This window comes from Sander lucioperca, chromosome 9, assembly GCF_008315115.2.
Source record: "Sander lucioperca isolate FBNREF2018 chromosome 9, SLUC_FBN_1.2, whole genome shotgun sequence".
In the NCBI taxonomy this organism is placed as follows: Eukaryota; Metazoa; Chordata; class Actinopteri; order Perciformes; family Percidae; genus Sander; species Sander lucioperca.
This window is the reverse complement of record NC_050181.1, coordinates 28,691,775-28,707,955: the sequence shown is the minus strand read 5'-3', so window position 1 is coordinate 28,707,955 and position 16,181 is coordinate 28,691,775. Positions and strand designations below refer to the sequence as shown.

At 42.4% G+C, this 16,181-nt stretch overlaps 1 protein-coding gene across 3 annotated transcripts in view; it reads left to right on the top strand.

The window, feature by feature from the left end:
- nlgn2a (neuroligin 2a) overlaps positions 1–16,181 on the top strand; it is a 218,390-nt gene that overhangs the window by 194,972 nt on the left and 7,237 nt on the right. For all 3 annotated transcript variants that reach the window (XM_036005502.1, XM_031288526.2, XM_031288525.2), the window contains 3 exons: positions 10,480–10,665; positions 14,398–14,663; positions 15,752–15,905. In XM_036005502.1, coding sequence (XP_035861395.1) covers positions 10,480–10,665; positions 14,398–14,663; positions 15,752–15,905 — 606 coding nt within the window. The remainder of the gene's footprint in view (positions 1–10,479; positions 10,666–14,397; positions 14,664–15,751; positions 15,906–16,181) is intronic.

Here is a 16,181-nt window from a genome sequence, read left to right as displayed (position 1 = left end):
TAAACAAACAGGTTAAACAGAATATGTATATATATGTATACATATATATATATATATATATATATATATATATATATATGTATATACATATATATATATATGTATATACATATACATATATATATGTATATATATATATATATATATATATATATACATATATGTATATATATGTATATATATATATATATATATGTATACATATATATACATATTCTGTTTAACCTGTTTGTTTAACTTATTTTAGAGAATGTGACATGCACCTACAACACCAGAACAAATTACTTGTATGTGTAAAAAACGTACATGGCAATAAAGCTTTTCTGATTCTGATTCTGAACAATTAGTGGTTTGACAAAGGCCCAGGCACAAATCATGAGGCTGACAAATGGCGTTATCTGTCTCTGCACATTGGAGCAGTGTTTTCCATGTGTATGTGGTGGTGTGAAGAGGGAAAACAGCACCTCTGGAAAAAGCCTTCAGCACAGTTTGTCTTTTATTGTGAAGTAGAATATGATAGCCCAGTTAGTTGCCTTTGGCCTTTGGGTTAACCCTGTCATACTCCACCACTCTGTCACCAACCATGTGTCATCTTGTCAATGTAATGGGCCCTTTCATACACCAAGTATGCCTTTAGTTTTTACTGTGGAATATGTAATGAAGTACATTTTCCCAAATGCTTTAGATTTGTGCGTTGCTGGAAATGTTCCATTTCATGTTTCTTCAACTCCACTTAAGTGTTTATTCCACTGCATTTGACAGCTATGAGTTATTTTGCACATTTTGTTTTCTTTCTTTTATTAGAGCAATACGTTTACAAAAGAAATACAGGACAATTGGTGCAATAAAACGTTACAAGAAGACAAAACGTTTTAGATACATTCATTTAAATGATCATGATATACAATTTGTATTGTTTTATTGGTCAGCCACTAGCAGACTAGTTAACCTTGAAGTTCTGACCTGCACAACTCGACAAATACATAGAACGTGTAGGCGATGCTAGTGCACAGAACAACACTGGGTAAACACTATATACATGTAGGTGGAAGCAAGGTCGGAGTAATCAAAAGGTGTGTGTGTGTGTGTGTGTGTGTGTGTGTGTGTGTGTGTGTGTGTGTGTGTGTGTGTGTGTGAGAGAGTGAGTGAAGGATGAGTAATAAAGAGGGATTTGAGAAGTCGTCCTTCACAAACTCATGATGCAGGAGTCAGATTGGCTTCTTTATGCGCTGGAGATAAAGCTCTGAATGCTTTGTCAAACGCACCCAGGCCCATGTCGTCCACACGTTTGATGCAGAGCAACCTTATCTGGCAATTACCTTCCAATACTGAAGGCATTCGGCATTACTGGCATTGTCAACATCCGAGTGAAATGCATTTCATGTTATCATTTGCATATTTTAATTACACGGCCATGGAAGGGGAAAACATCAGACATCTCGATGAATGTCAGTTATGTTGTTTAACTTTTGATGGACAGGATCATCGTGTAAATGTGTGTGTGTGTGTGTGTGAGAATGATACACATACTTAGGTGTTGAGTTTGGTATCAATCATGCAGCAGAGAGCGGAGCATCTCAGCGCTGAACCTCCCCCAGCGTAAATCCAATGCTGGAAGTTGAGAAGGAGGTTAGCAGCTGAATAATGAATCTATTACACACTTCTCCAATGGAGGCTGTTCCATTGAACATGTTTTCATGTGAAATTTGTAGGGCTGAGGCTTTCTGTTCACTTTTGAGCTGCGGGTTTAGCCTGAAGAGCGTAGAAAAACTCCTCAATAATACATTGATTTAGAAAGGAACCATAATATAGGGTGGTTAACCAAAAAAGAGCCACACTTCATTAGCACATCTTTTTTTAAAGTTGCAAACTGAGAATTGTTATACCTTTATAATGATCGATGACAAATGGCCAAATAAAAATGATTCCAATAAAAAGCATGTGCCAGTGCCAGCTCAACAAAACCCATGCTCAGCTTAACTGCACCATGTTCAGTGCCATGCAAACTGGGTGCTACGTGAAGAGTGGTTACAGTATCTAGGCCAACCCAGCATGGGCTCCGTTTGAAGTATTGCTACATTTTGCCAGCGCGTAGTGGAATAGCAGAGGTCTACTTTTAGCTCCAGAGATGCACAGACACAACAGCCATTCACTCCCCCCACACACACATACATTCACAGACAGACCCCCACAACCCCCAACATAAGCACATAAACATACAAATACAAATACAAAAGACCCGCATACAGACAAGCATACTCGGATGCTCTGAGACACACACACACACACACACATACACACATTCTCACACCCCTTTAGACGCTCAATGTGTGTTTATCCATTTATTTTTGCTGTTTGTTTGTTTTGCTCAGTAAATCCTAACCACCGCACAGCTGCTGCTGCTGCTGGAGCAGGCATGGACAGCAGTTTGGGGATTCATTAGCTCTTGTTTTCCTCCCTCTGTTTCCCACTCTCCATCTCTTCTTTTTTTCCTCCATTCATGGTCAGGAGCATTGCGTAAATGTTTTGTTGTCACGTCGGACCAAGATAATGGTTATGTGGAGCTGATTTTGGCACTTCTGGGATTTTTTGGATTCAATCTTTTTTATTTTTTAACATTTTGGCCACTCCACAAACTAAATGTCAAAGTCAGTCTTCTCATGCATGATGAATGCTGCTAAGTCTCTGGAGGAGCTCGCTAAATGACCCAAGTGATGTCATCAGGGTTATCTGAGCTTGGCACGGCACTGTAGCAGCAGTTTGTACCTATGTATAGTTTAGTTTGGACATCACACCCAAACAGAAGTCCAGACGGCTAGTTTAAAGGCACAGTCTCTGAATACGGGCTGTGTGCATTTCACTGTGGATTAAGTGTTTGATGCTTTCACAGGATTTATATAGCATCTCAACCTGCTTTATAATCAAAATACATGGAAATCTGACTTTTTACAACATAGGACCTTAAGTTTAAAACTCAAAAACTCAGCTTTATCAGGACTATGTGGGTGTGGTGTGGTTTGCTCTGATATGATAATCGTGATCGATATATGGAAGTACGTGGCACCAGTGAAACAGCTCAGACAAAACAGTACAAACCGATTCTGTCAATTGAAATGATCAAAACTGTTCTCTTTCAGAAAAAGTGATAATGTAAGACCACGTCACACATAATAAGGAAGTGATTGAGAAAATAGGTGTTCGGGGACTTTTGAAATTGTCAGATATTGGCTAGTCAGTGGCAGACGAATGGAGAATCTTGTGCTACTGAGCATGTTTTTATTTTTTGAAACGTGGTACAGTTTCACATAATGATTTATACTTAGTTCAGGACTTTTTCAACCAAACCAATACTTTTTTTTTTTTTTTTTTTTTTTTTTGAAAAAAAGGGAATCTATTCTTTAGGGCTAAAAAGGGTCAAATTCCAATGGAGACAACATATCAGTAACTAGCAGCGTATGGCAGAGCCCAGGCACCTGTCAAGCTCAGTAGACCTTAGACCTGATCTAAATAATCAAAAAACAACCAAAGACTAAAATGATGGTGTTATATGGGCCACACCTCTCACTTATGACACCACCTGTCTCATAGATAAGATACAACACACACACAAAAGCTTCACAGTAGGGGTCTTTTCAGTTGGTCAAACACAGCAATGACTAAAAACAATTACTGTAGCTTTGTACACATGCTAGCCACGCACCCACACACAGTGTGCCATACATTGTGTCCGATCTGGCCCATAGCACCCCTATTTCACCCGCCATTACCCTCTGACTGGATAGAATCCCCCAGGTACAGCAACACCCAGGGGAGCCAAGTGATGGATAAACTAAACAGGAGTGGAGGGAAGGAAGGAGGCTGAGGAAGAGATGAGAACGCCCCCCCCCAAAAAAAAAGGCTTTGCAATTCTGAGCATACACACACTCATGATGGGAGTGTGAGATCATCAGACAGGTGAGCTGTAAAAGTGTTCACAGGGCAACAAAACCTGATCGATAGACGCACACAGCCACTCTATAAAGACTCTAGTTAAAGAAGGAGAGTGAAATAGATACTGGTCCTTCTTCTTGTCACTGTGGACACACAAACACACACACACACACACACACACACACACACACACACACACACACACACACCTGACAATGTATCATCTCACTTCCTCTGCCTGTGTCTGTCCCTTTGTGATTCATTCAGTCTCTGTCAGAGGCTCTTATCCTTCTTCCTCTCTGTCATCCTCCCTTTGTGTGTGTGTGTGTGTGTGTGTGTGTGTGTGTGTGTGTGACACACTTGGACCGGCCCGTGACAAAAACAAGAGCAATCACACTCCTCAATGCTAATCCCACACTAACACATGAACATGCATGTGCAGAATGAGGCTCTGAGAAATACTTACATTACAGAGTCGTACTCTGCTGGGAGCTGGCCTGGTTTCTCTATCACCAGCGTCCACACACACATTTTCTCTTTTGTTACAGTATCTCTGTGTTGTACCACACAAACACAGAGCATACAGTATGACAACACACAGCTTGAGACAACATCAAAACACACACAATAGGCCCTACGACTAAAGGGGGAGCGAGAGAGTGACAAGGTTTGAAAAAAAGTCCACACACACACAGGACAGGACTTCAGAGGCAACCTGCCAGAGCTCCAGACTAAACCCTGAAAGATGGGAGGATTGTGCCACGGGGGACCAGGGAGATGAAAGAAGGAATGAGGCAAGAATAAATGAAGAAGCATCCATGAAAATAATATAGTGAAAGAGAGAGGAAAGGGTGCAAAAACCAAAAGGGTAATTGACAATTAACATATAACATTTGACAGGTCAAAGTTGTATTCCTCAAGATTTAAGTCCTGGTGGATTTGGCGATACCTGGTGGTAACAGCAAGTGTGCGCTAAAGCGTGCGTTATAGCAAACGCTTTTTGAGCAGCTACTTTGTCTGAAATAAAACATAGTGGAGACAAACATCGCGTTTCCTGCGTCTGCTTCACAATATGTCACCCCGTGATTTAGTTGAATGCTTTAAATGTAAAGCAGCTGCATTAAGACATGTTGGGTTAGCATTAGCATAGTCTATAGCCACGACATTCCACTTCCTGGATTGCTCTGGTGTCGCCAGAAATTCCGCCGGATGTCCCTCTTTTCGGCCAGATGTCCGTTACCTTCCTCTTTCTTTGTGTTGGAATTTTAAACTCCGGTGGATTTCTGAGGACTATGGTTAACTGCTCCTCAGATCTCTGCAGAGTAAATCCAGACAGCTAGCTAGACTATCTGTCCAATCTGAGTTTTCTGTTGCACGACTAAAACAACTTTTGAACGTTCACATGTTCCACCAAAAGTTCATTCCTGAGGCTATTTTGCAGAGGCACCGTGGCTCTGTCTAGTGCTTATTCTAATCGTAGGAGCAGCGTTATTATGGAACCCACGCAACGTCTAGGCAAGTCCCGCCTTTCAATAGCATTGACACACTACTATTGGCCAGGCGTCCATGCTTACACAAGGTAACAAACCCAATTTGTTCAGGTCCTGTCCCCTGACCAATCGGCTATCCTAACCTTAACCACTCAAGGTCAATGCCTAACCCCAACCAATCAAGTTGCTTCATAGGGCGGGACTTGCCTAGAAGTTACGTGGGTTTCATAGTAACGCATAGGAGCACGGCATCATTAACACACTGCAGTTGTTGAGATGTGCTGACTGCTAGTGATACCAAGCAGGTTTCCTCTTTATTCAGCTGATTGTTTACATCTGAAAAAGGCCATTGTTTTACTGCTCAGGAAAGGGTATACATTAGACATACCCACCCACCCACACACACAGCACACTTAAAAGGGGTCCTGCCCAGTATGAGGGCATAAAATCTGAATAATTTTACGGATAATTTGGTTGTCACAGCCAGGCAATAGTAATAACAACTTTAGAGAGAGAAAGAGCACAATAGCAAAGAGGGAGAAGAGCGGAGCGAATCACCCAAGGCCAATCGCTGTGTCTAAGCCAGAGTGGTGTTTGTGGAAAAAAAGCCTCTTTATAAGCTCCCTTACAAAAAAAAAGGTGTGGAGGGGGGGATGTTTCTCATTTTCCATTTTTTACCACTTCCAAAAACCTTTTTCCCTCCCTTGCGTATTCGGCGAGACACTCTGGAAATGGCAAAGTGTTTAACGTGGTGGCAGGATGATAGCATGGTTAGACTTGTGGCATAAACAGTGAGGCACGCTGCTGTAATGGCAATAATACACTTAGACACCATTTGTAGACGTGCAGCCTATCTAACAAGCAGGCGGCGTTCATCACTTTAGAAAGAACCAGGCACAATCTGAGGTGTGTGTGTGTGTGTGTGTGTCCTGTTGAAAATGTGTGTCTCCTATACATTATTCAGATGCTTCGAGCTGCCCACATCTGTTCATTTCTCTGGACGACACACACACACTCTCCTCTGATAGACAATAATTACCATGCTATGCCAAGAACACACACACACTCACACAGAGAGCAATGGCACCCATGTCAGCCTCTAACAATGAATCCACATAGGATTTGGTGTGTTTAAAGCACCGTTTGTCATCCAGCAGCCTCACTTCTCACACACAAATCATAATCACATGTATGGCTGCACTCAGAAGTCACAGATGCATGCACCTCTGCGCGCACGTACAAATCATTATGCCAAGTATGGCTGCATTCACATCCATCACACACAAATAACCTGCATAGGCATATTAGTTCTATAAGCATAATGTCATGGCTCTCTGATGGCACATAAAAGGCCCTTTGCTGCTTTATTGTGACTTCATAGATGCACAAAAATATTGTTTGGTCTAAACACAGAAAAAAAATGAGCATGCACTGGGCGTGTGGGCGCTAGCATGTTTGAATGATTATACATAGGCTCTGTGTGTGCAAGCGTGCGCCGCTTACATGTGCGATGGAGAGTATGTATTTGCATTATTTCTCTGTCTTTGTGTGCTCACATGTTTGCGTGTTGTGTGCATCTGTTTTCTGTGTGTGGGGAAGACAGAGGGAGGTGGAGAGAAAAGGAGGCAGTCTTCTCTGTAGTGTCAGCCTTTGATCAGTGTCCGTGTGTGTGTGTGTGTGTGTGTGTGTGTGTGTGTGTGTGTGTGTGTGTGTGTGTGTGTGTGTGAGTGTGAGAGTGTGAGTGTGAGAGTGTGTGTGAGAGTGCGTGTGTGCGCTAACCCCTGGTGTCTTGGAGGCAGATGAAACACTGCATCTCTATCCGGGACTCACAGAACACCCACTATCCTTCTCCTTTATGCTCTCTCTCTCTCTCTCTCTCTCTCTCTCTCTCTCTCTCTCTCTCTCTCTCTCCCTTACCCCTGCTTACCACCATTCCTTACCACAGCCATTTTAAAGGCTATTCATGTAGAGCTGCGCTTTCATCTTGCATTACAGCGTTTTAACCAGCTCCTCTGTTTCTGTTTTTTTTTTCCAAGCCTTTTATCAGATTATAGAGGAAGGGGAGGATGGGTGAAGTGGCCCGCTGTTGTACACTGACACACCATCAGGTGGATGCAGCGTGAAGGTGCAGGAAAGACAGAGGCTTTGGTTCTAACAAGATAACGTTATAGGATCTTGTGGCTCTGTGTAGTCCAGTTCTGTCGCTTCTGTTTTGTTGACGTCCCACCAGCACAGTACACGTTTGTAAGAATGGAAATTAAAGAGCAAAAATAGATAATCAATAATCTCAAAAAGCACAACAGTGATTTTGATATTCTCCGCATTTTAATATCTGGACTTCAGATGAACACCGTTCACATATTGTGTGCAAGAAACGACGCTGACATAGAAGTATTGCATTCATTAGCTTAATTAATGACCTCATAAGCATAATTGGTGAGGTTTAATATATCACGGTGATTACAGTAGGGCATTAGGCAGCTTATATGCCTCGTGTTTGTCCTCGGCTTAATGAATGCACTCAGACGTGCAGCTTATTTTTGTGTGTTTGTGGTGTTTTAAAGAGCAGCACTGAAGCCAGGAAATGCATGAAGTGCTTACTGATGTGTACTTTTTGTTTTTGTGGATCATCTCAGATGATGCATATTGATTTGGTTTGTGCTTGCAGGATGAAGAGAGAAATGATTGGCTGTTGTGAACTTCAGTAGGTATAAATTCTAGCTGTTAAAGCAATAATTAATTGTTCAGCTACAGTTACAGCCTCTACATAATTAATTAACGTCATAATTATATGCCTCAGCCTTTGTGTATTTTATTGCTCCGCATTACACTTTTGAATCAAATGTTCTCTGTAATGTTTCTATAATATTCAGAGAAAGTGTATGTCGTTGCTGTGTTTTCGCCACAAGGTGGCATCTTATTCACATCCTTAGGAGGAGGCTGGCTCATTGGAAATATTTTTGAAAGGAATACATGACTCCTGACCTGCCTAACTAGCAACTAAACCTATTATAAAATGTAATTAACACTGAACAGAATGGAAGTGAAACAATGCTTGTGACTTTGCATTGGGTCTGATTGGGAATCTTAATAAAAGATCTTGATAACACTAATTAGGCGCCCAGAGCAGACAACATACTGTATGTTTGTGTTTTATTGGATGCTAGCATCTAACTGTATACAATTATTTAGCCCGGGGCGGCCTCTAGATCACCTAGTAAGAGCGTTCGCCCCACATTGGCTGAGTCCTGCAGCGCCGCGGGTTCGAATCCAACCTGCTGCCCTTTGCTGCGTGTCATCCCCCATCTCTCTCCCCCTTTCTAGCCACTCTAGTCCACTGTCACTGTATAATAAGGGGAAAAGCCCCAAAAAAATAATCTTAAAAAAAAAAAAAATCGTTTAGCCCCTACTGTATAGGCTTAATGGATGACCTTTCCTGTGCACCTACCTTTAATAAAGCCCTAATTAGGGATCTGAGAGGCTGCCTGTTAATTGGTACTAGAAATAGAAATAGAAATAGAAAAGATTTAGGTCGTTGGCGGAACAATCGAAGATACTCGGCAGTAATCATGAGAGGCAAATGTCAGCTAACAGCAGAAAAGCTGAGCTATTATTACAATGCTCTGATGAATGTTGAATGAATTGTCTTACAGAGAAACGTTGAGGAATGTGCAGTACAATATCATTCCACAAGATAATTGGGATATGCAAATAGGATTTCTTGTCACCTGTATACCCATAAAACAACAGTCTTTACGATGAAGAAATTGACAAACATCATAAGATCAAAGTATTGAACTAATCACTAATGTGCTAACAGTGCTGCGTGTCAGCGCCAAGCCAATTTGTTCCTACTGAACATGTAATTTTTTTTTTTTTTAACTGGCCATGAATATACCTTCCTTTTTTTGTCAGTAATTTCATAAAACAGCTGGGCATTGTAGGTTTTAGCAAATGTTCTTGCTGAGGATTAATAGACATTTGGTGCTCTAGTGAATATATATATATATGGCACAAAGGAAAACGCTGGATACACATCTGGTTATTGGAATCAATTCAGTTTTAATATGGCATTTGTAGACAATAAGAAAATACAGTTACCATAGATAAAAATATACAGGTATTATCCTTTCACAGGTAATTAAAATATAGATAGCTTATAGTTTAACCTCATCCAAGTTTTCCATGGTTTCTACATTACTGATGTTTAAATTAGGATAAGGGATATCCTATATTGGCTTCTTATATACAGACCTTTTTCCTGGAACACATTTTGACATGTCACAGTAGGAAAATGAATGACGGCTGAATTCCATTTAGCTGCTTCAGTTTCAGTGCATGCTGGCTCACTGTCACACATGGCACCATGGCTTGCTGGGACACTTACTGTAAGTAACACCTGTGCTGTGAAAAAGGCCTATTGGTAAATATTTCTACTGTAAAAGTAAAAAGTTTCTTCTCAAACTTCCATGCCATAACATTATTGATGGCCAGTTGTTTTGCTCCAAAAATAAAAAATTAAAATTAAAAAGAAAGACATTGTACAATCCTAAATCCTAAAAGTGTGTCGTCACTTGTAATCCAGTTACGGGTGTGATTCCGATTAGAGTCACCTACTATATTTGTGGGAGTGCAGGCTGGTAGTTTGTAAGTGGCTTTGTGTAAAAGTCCCTGCTCAGTGCCATTAGAGTAAACGTCATTAAGAGAGCAGCTGAAAAAGCAATTTGCTTCCTCTTGTGCCGTCTGTCACTCCTTGTTGATGACACACACACACACTCACACTCACACTTGTTCTCATGCAATTCCCTCTCAGCCAGAAGCTGATTGACAGGCCAAAGTAGGGAACATTTCCCAGACAGGTACTAAATACTAAAGGTACTGATGCTAACGTCATCTTGTCTCTCTCTTGCCTCTTTATTCTCCTCCCATCTCTGCATCCCTTCTCCTTCTATATCCTCATTTCCTTTGTTCTTTTCCCTCCCGTCCTTATCCCTCTCCTCTCTTAAATATCCTCCCTCACCTTCTTCCTATATCCATCCTTGTGTATACAAATACCCAGGCTTCCTCAGCACCGGTGATCAGTCGGCTAAAGGGAACTACGGCCTGCTGGACCAGATTCAGGCCCTGCGTTGGCTCAACGAGAACATCGGCCACTTCGGCGGAGACCCAGAGAGGATCACCATCTTCGGCTCAGGAGCTGGGGCGTCCTGCGTCAACCTCCTCATCCTCTCGCACCACTCGGAGGGTAAATGAAGACTCTGTTGCATTGTGTTGTTTGTTTTGTTGGTACAGAATCTATTTTTCTTTGTCTGTCACCTCAACTGTTTTTTTTATTATTATTATTATAGAAAAACCAAGCACAATGTTGTTCCTACTGGTCATTAGATTACCTGAATATGGTGATTGATTGAGTTTTTGTGTGATCGCTAATAGCCTGGATCCAGCCCTGTGAACGGCTCATTACTTTTCCACAAATTTCTTGACACATGGGTTGTGGCTGCTTACGTGAACTCCACCCGATCAATTAATGTTTCAGTCCTTAGTGTAGCTCATTCCTCACTAATCCCTGAATAGCCACAGTGCATATTTACAAACCATCTGTGTGTATTTGTTCTATATATTTGCTGGGAACAGATGGCAATGCCCACCTGAATGTCCAATTCAACTTTTGAAACTCCAACAAAAAAATGTATGTTCCCGTATTTGTTGCTTGGAATTACTTGTGTCATGCTCAGTATAGTATATAGTAAATCTAGCTTTATTTATCCTTTGGCCATTTGATGACCCATGTAAATGTAATGGAGTATCATAACCCTGCTATAGCCATGTAGTCGGATGGAAGCTCAGCGAGCAGCGTCCAGCCCAGAGATCGTTAAGTCCTGTGATGTTCGCTTGACACCTCTATCCTCCGAGGAAAACACTGCTTATCCTTTGAACTGAAGACTTTAAGCAGTCATGTGGCTAATGAGCGAGTCCAGGTTTGATCCAGGTGATGTCGTTTATGTCAGTGTAGGATAAATGACATTGGAGCTCCAACCTTAGCCCACATCACCTGACTTGGCGAGCGCTCCAGGCTCTGTTAACAGTCCACTGCTCGGCAAGCAGAGAGGCTCTACCTCCTGCCGGAAAAAAAAAAAAAACCTACATCCATGTGACCTCATGCACCCCATTACCAACAACACACCCCGAGGGCTAAGTGTTAACACTGCACCACCAAAAGAGTGAGGCCCACGGACCAATCGACTTTGATCTGAATTGAGATCAGTGTGGCAGACGAGGCCGCAGCCAAATGGTCACGCACTCGCTGCCTTTGATCATGCTGTTCTCGAAGCTGTCTTCCGCCAATCGTAACTTCTCTGTTCTCTGCGCTGCTCGAGGACTCTCCCTCAATATCTCTCTCCTCTATTCATTTTCCTTCTCACACACTCAAACCGCAAAGGACAGAAACAGGGAAGAAATGGTGGGTGAAGAGAGAGAGAGAGATTAGAGACAGTGCATTCACACAACTACACTCTGTTTCAATCACCGGTGTGTGTGTGTGTGTGTGTGTGTGTGTGTGTGTGTGTGTGTGTGTGTGTGTGTGTGTGTGTGTGTGTGTGTGTGTGTATGTGTGTGTGTGTGTGTGTGTGTGTGTGTGTGTGTGTGTGTGTGTGTGTGTGTGTGTGTGTGTGTCCGACACGTCTCTAACTTTGATTCATTCTGTCTGTGCCTCAGGAACAATGTGTTGTGTCAAAGCTTGAGTGAGCATCTGTGCACTGCTGCCGTGTCACTGTGTCCATTTAACACAACCTCTCTAATTACCACTGATGTCTGTTAACCCTTCATGTTAACCCGGGCACACCCAACCTTTTTTCCCTTATTGGCAGGTGACTTACGTAGCCATTAGAAACCTCCCAAGGCCCTAACTGTTATGTTTATATCATGATAACAGTGGTCACAGAGTGCTTGTGACTTGCATAAAGTGCAAATACAAAGCATGTTGACTGTTTGAAAAGTTTAGTGTTGTCTTAAATACTTGTACTGTGCATAGGAATTAACAATTTGCATTGGCATTGCAACCCATTACTTAAATGAGACATATCATAACCACATTATTTTTCACCCTGTGTCTGAAATGCTCCGTTTTAGCGCCTGTCTGCTCTGGCTGATTTGCAAAGGTAGTTCTCAAGCCGTGGGTGGAGATACTCAGATGGGGGGGGGGGGGGGGATATTGTAATGAGCCTGCATGTGACATAGGAAGGGGAACCAAATGAGAATGGCTTGTTGAATACAATGTTTTCTGAACTATGATAGCCAACAAAAAAAGCTGACTTTTGGGCTTTCTTATTTCACAGTTTTGGGGTTGTTAGGCACCCCAGATACATTAATGTATGTGCACAAGCACTGCAAAAGTGAGTTTTTCAAGATATGTCCCCTTTAATTACACATTATTAGCATCACTGACATTTGAACCCACCAATGCTTGCTTGTTTGTTTTTACATGGCAACAAACTACTGGCAGTCATGGTAGTTTAATCATTAATCTTTCAGGGGAGCCCCCAGTTTAGCAGCAGAGGGACCCTAACGGTTGGGGAAAGCCTGTATTAACCCCTTGTCTCCTGTCGCTGACTACCAACCCCCCTCACACTGCCACCAGTCCATTCTCATGCCTTCGCTTTGCCATCACCCCCATCGGCATCATCCTCCTCGTCTTCATCAGCATCTAACGGTGTAACGTCAGCCCTCTAGACGACCGCCTGTCTGTCATGCTCCCCCCCCACCTTCCTCCTCCTCCTTCCCCCCCGCCAGGGATGCCAGGTAAGGAGTCTGTCATCCCCACCCTTAAGGGACACCAATCATGTCAACAACACACCGTCACAAATCAAGTGCGACAGCAGATACGCACAGGATGGATGGCAGGATGGAAGCGCTAGACAGTATGGAGGGAGGGGTTGTAAGTGATACTGATATGATGAAGGGTGGGGGATGTAGAGGGGAAGACATTATCCATGGGATCCTGTGTTCAAGGGAAAAGGAGGAGATAGAGGACAGAATATACTCTGACATGGCATATGAAAATGAGGGTTAGGGTCGCCAAATGTAGGAAAGTACTGAGCAGGGCTTTAGGAAGTAACAAAGAAACTTATTTTGAAGACAAATGAAATAATACCTACCTTCCACCTCTCTCTTAGTCAGTCTCTCCCCTTTCTTTCTTTCTCAGTGCAGATATGTAGGTATAGCTGTTTCCTAGTTACTTCTTACTATAATTGATTTCCCAGGGAAAGGGAGCTCTGCAGCTCTGGTTAATAATTAACTGACCAATCTTCAGCCCAGGAGAGAGAAGGAGAAAGAAAAAGGAGCGCGAGAGCAAACGAGTAAGGCAGGAGGCCTCTTAACGAGCCACTGGAGTGGTTCAAACGGCACAGGACAGACAGAACTAAGGAGACAGAGAGAGAGACAAAGAGGAAGACAGGGAGAGAGAGAGAGAGAGAGAGAGAGAGAGAGAGAGAGAAAAAGTCTGAGAGGCGAAACAGCCAGCACAAGGAAGAGAAAAATGTCTCTCTTGACTTCTCAGATGAGTTTATTCCCAGTCCTACTTCTTACTTCTTTCTTCTTCTTTTCGTCTGAGCTACAGCACCATATCATGCTCTATCTGAGATGCTTTGGGTCTGTAGTCCCATCTTGTGTCTGCCAACTTTGCTCTAATGAGAATGATGATTTTTTATATAAAGGGAAATTCTAAAAATGGAAAAAGAGAAAGCGATATGTGATTTCCACTTTAAGTAGTCTCTCTCAAATCCTGTTCTACCCGAAAACTGAACTTTAGTCAGCAACTTCCCAGAGCTCCATCCTGCCTGCAAAAATGTAAGACAAATTGGGGGGAAATGCACATGACGTTTAGAGAGAGATCACCTAACATTTTACACAGTTTTTTTACATGTCAAATTGACCCCCTCATACCGTAAAGTAAAGGCCCCGTTCCCATCTGTCTCCTCAGGTCTGTTCCACAGGGCCATAGCCCAGAGTGGAACTGCCATCTCCAGCTGGTCTGTCAACTACCAGCCCCTCAAGTACACCAAGATCCTGGCCCGGAAGGTGGGCTGCACCTACACGGAGACGGCCGACCTGGTCGACTGCCTGAGGCGCAAGAACTTCCGGGAGCTGGTGGACCAGGACATTCAGCCAGCGCGCTACCACATCGCCTTTGGCCCCGTGGTGGACGGAGACGTGGTGCCTGACGATCCGGAGATCCTCATGCAGCAGGTGAGTATCAAAGGTGGCACTGCACACATGGCCTGTGGTCTTTTTTCGTCTTCTTTTTTTCATTGTAGGAGTAGATTGAGTTGAGCTGTGATGACACACCTGACACAGAGAACATGAAGAACTTAGGTGTGAGCAGTAGGTGTGAGTGTGACCTTTCCACAGACTTGGGAGTCTGGCAGTGACATTTACCAGCTGGTGTGAACTCACATCCTAAAACACTGTAGCACATTGCCTCAGTGGCATATTCTAGACTCATGGCTCACAATTTCATACAAAGCATTGTGTAATTGCAAACCCTTTGTCACAGGGTGCATGGCTGGGAAGTGACAGATTTTTTTCCTTCTCAGCTTCATTGGAATACTTTTAAGTGGCCTAAAGAGGTAACCATATAGTATTTCACAAAAACAAAGGAAAGATAAGAAATAATCTAAAATAATAAACTTAATTTTATATCTAGCTAATTTCATTTTCTTTTCTTAGTACCTATATGTTTTCCTCATTTCATATTTCACGTTGTGACCTTCAGGTTTTGACTATAACACAGTGCAGCCACAAGTCATGTCACATTTTACATGCACATTACTTACTTTTTCCTAACTGGAAAAACTTGTCACTGTCTCAATATTGCTTTCACTTATCGGTCCGTATGTTTAAAGTTCTCAATTAAAAGGAAGAAGATTAGAAAAACTGAGGTGAAGTAAGTAAAAAAGAAGAAACAAAGACTATTACCTTTCCAGCTATTTTGTTACTAGGCTACCAGACTCTCCCTATGCCTCTATTTGAAATCCCCTCTGTGAAAAATAATTAGAGGTGAGCATCAAAAGGTTTCTGGCTGATTTTGTGGAGGAAAATTAGGTACATCCTAAAAGTATTTAATGTACATTAGTATATATAAGTATACATAAATATCACATACAAAACATGACCGAGGCTGATTTTGACAGATACACAAAACACAATTGTGTTCAGCAGCATTCGTGGCTGTAGTGATTTTAGATGCGTGACATGTACAGAGACTGAAAACCCTGTCTGTCGTTTTTGAATACAGTTTCAGCACTCAACATGTTCTTCCCCTATTGCACCACCAGGGGGAGTTCCTGAACTATGACATCCTTATAGGAGTGAACCAAGGAGAGGGGCTGAAGTTTGTGGACGACAGCGAGGACAACGACGGCATCTCAGCCGCAGCGTTCGACTACACCATCTCCAACTTTGTGGACAACCTCTATGGCTACCCTGAGGGTGAGGATTGCCAACATTATACTTCTTTCAGGCTTCAATGTCTTTTCTTGTATGCAATCTACCGCCTCTCAGATGACAGAACATTGCAGTGTCGTTGTTTATACTAAGTAGAAGCCCCATTAGATGAAATCTCCCAGGGGCCCACACAACAAGACTGAAATTAAAGGATTAAAAAGAACAAAGTTATAAAAGTAAACAACATTATTACAATATGGTGACTACCTGAACATACAATATAACAGGTTAAATACTGATACCTGAGCTAGATGGGGCATT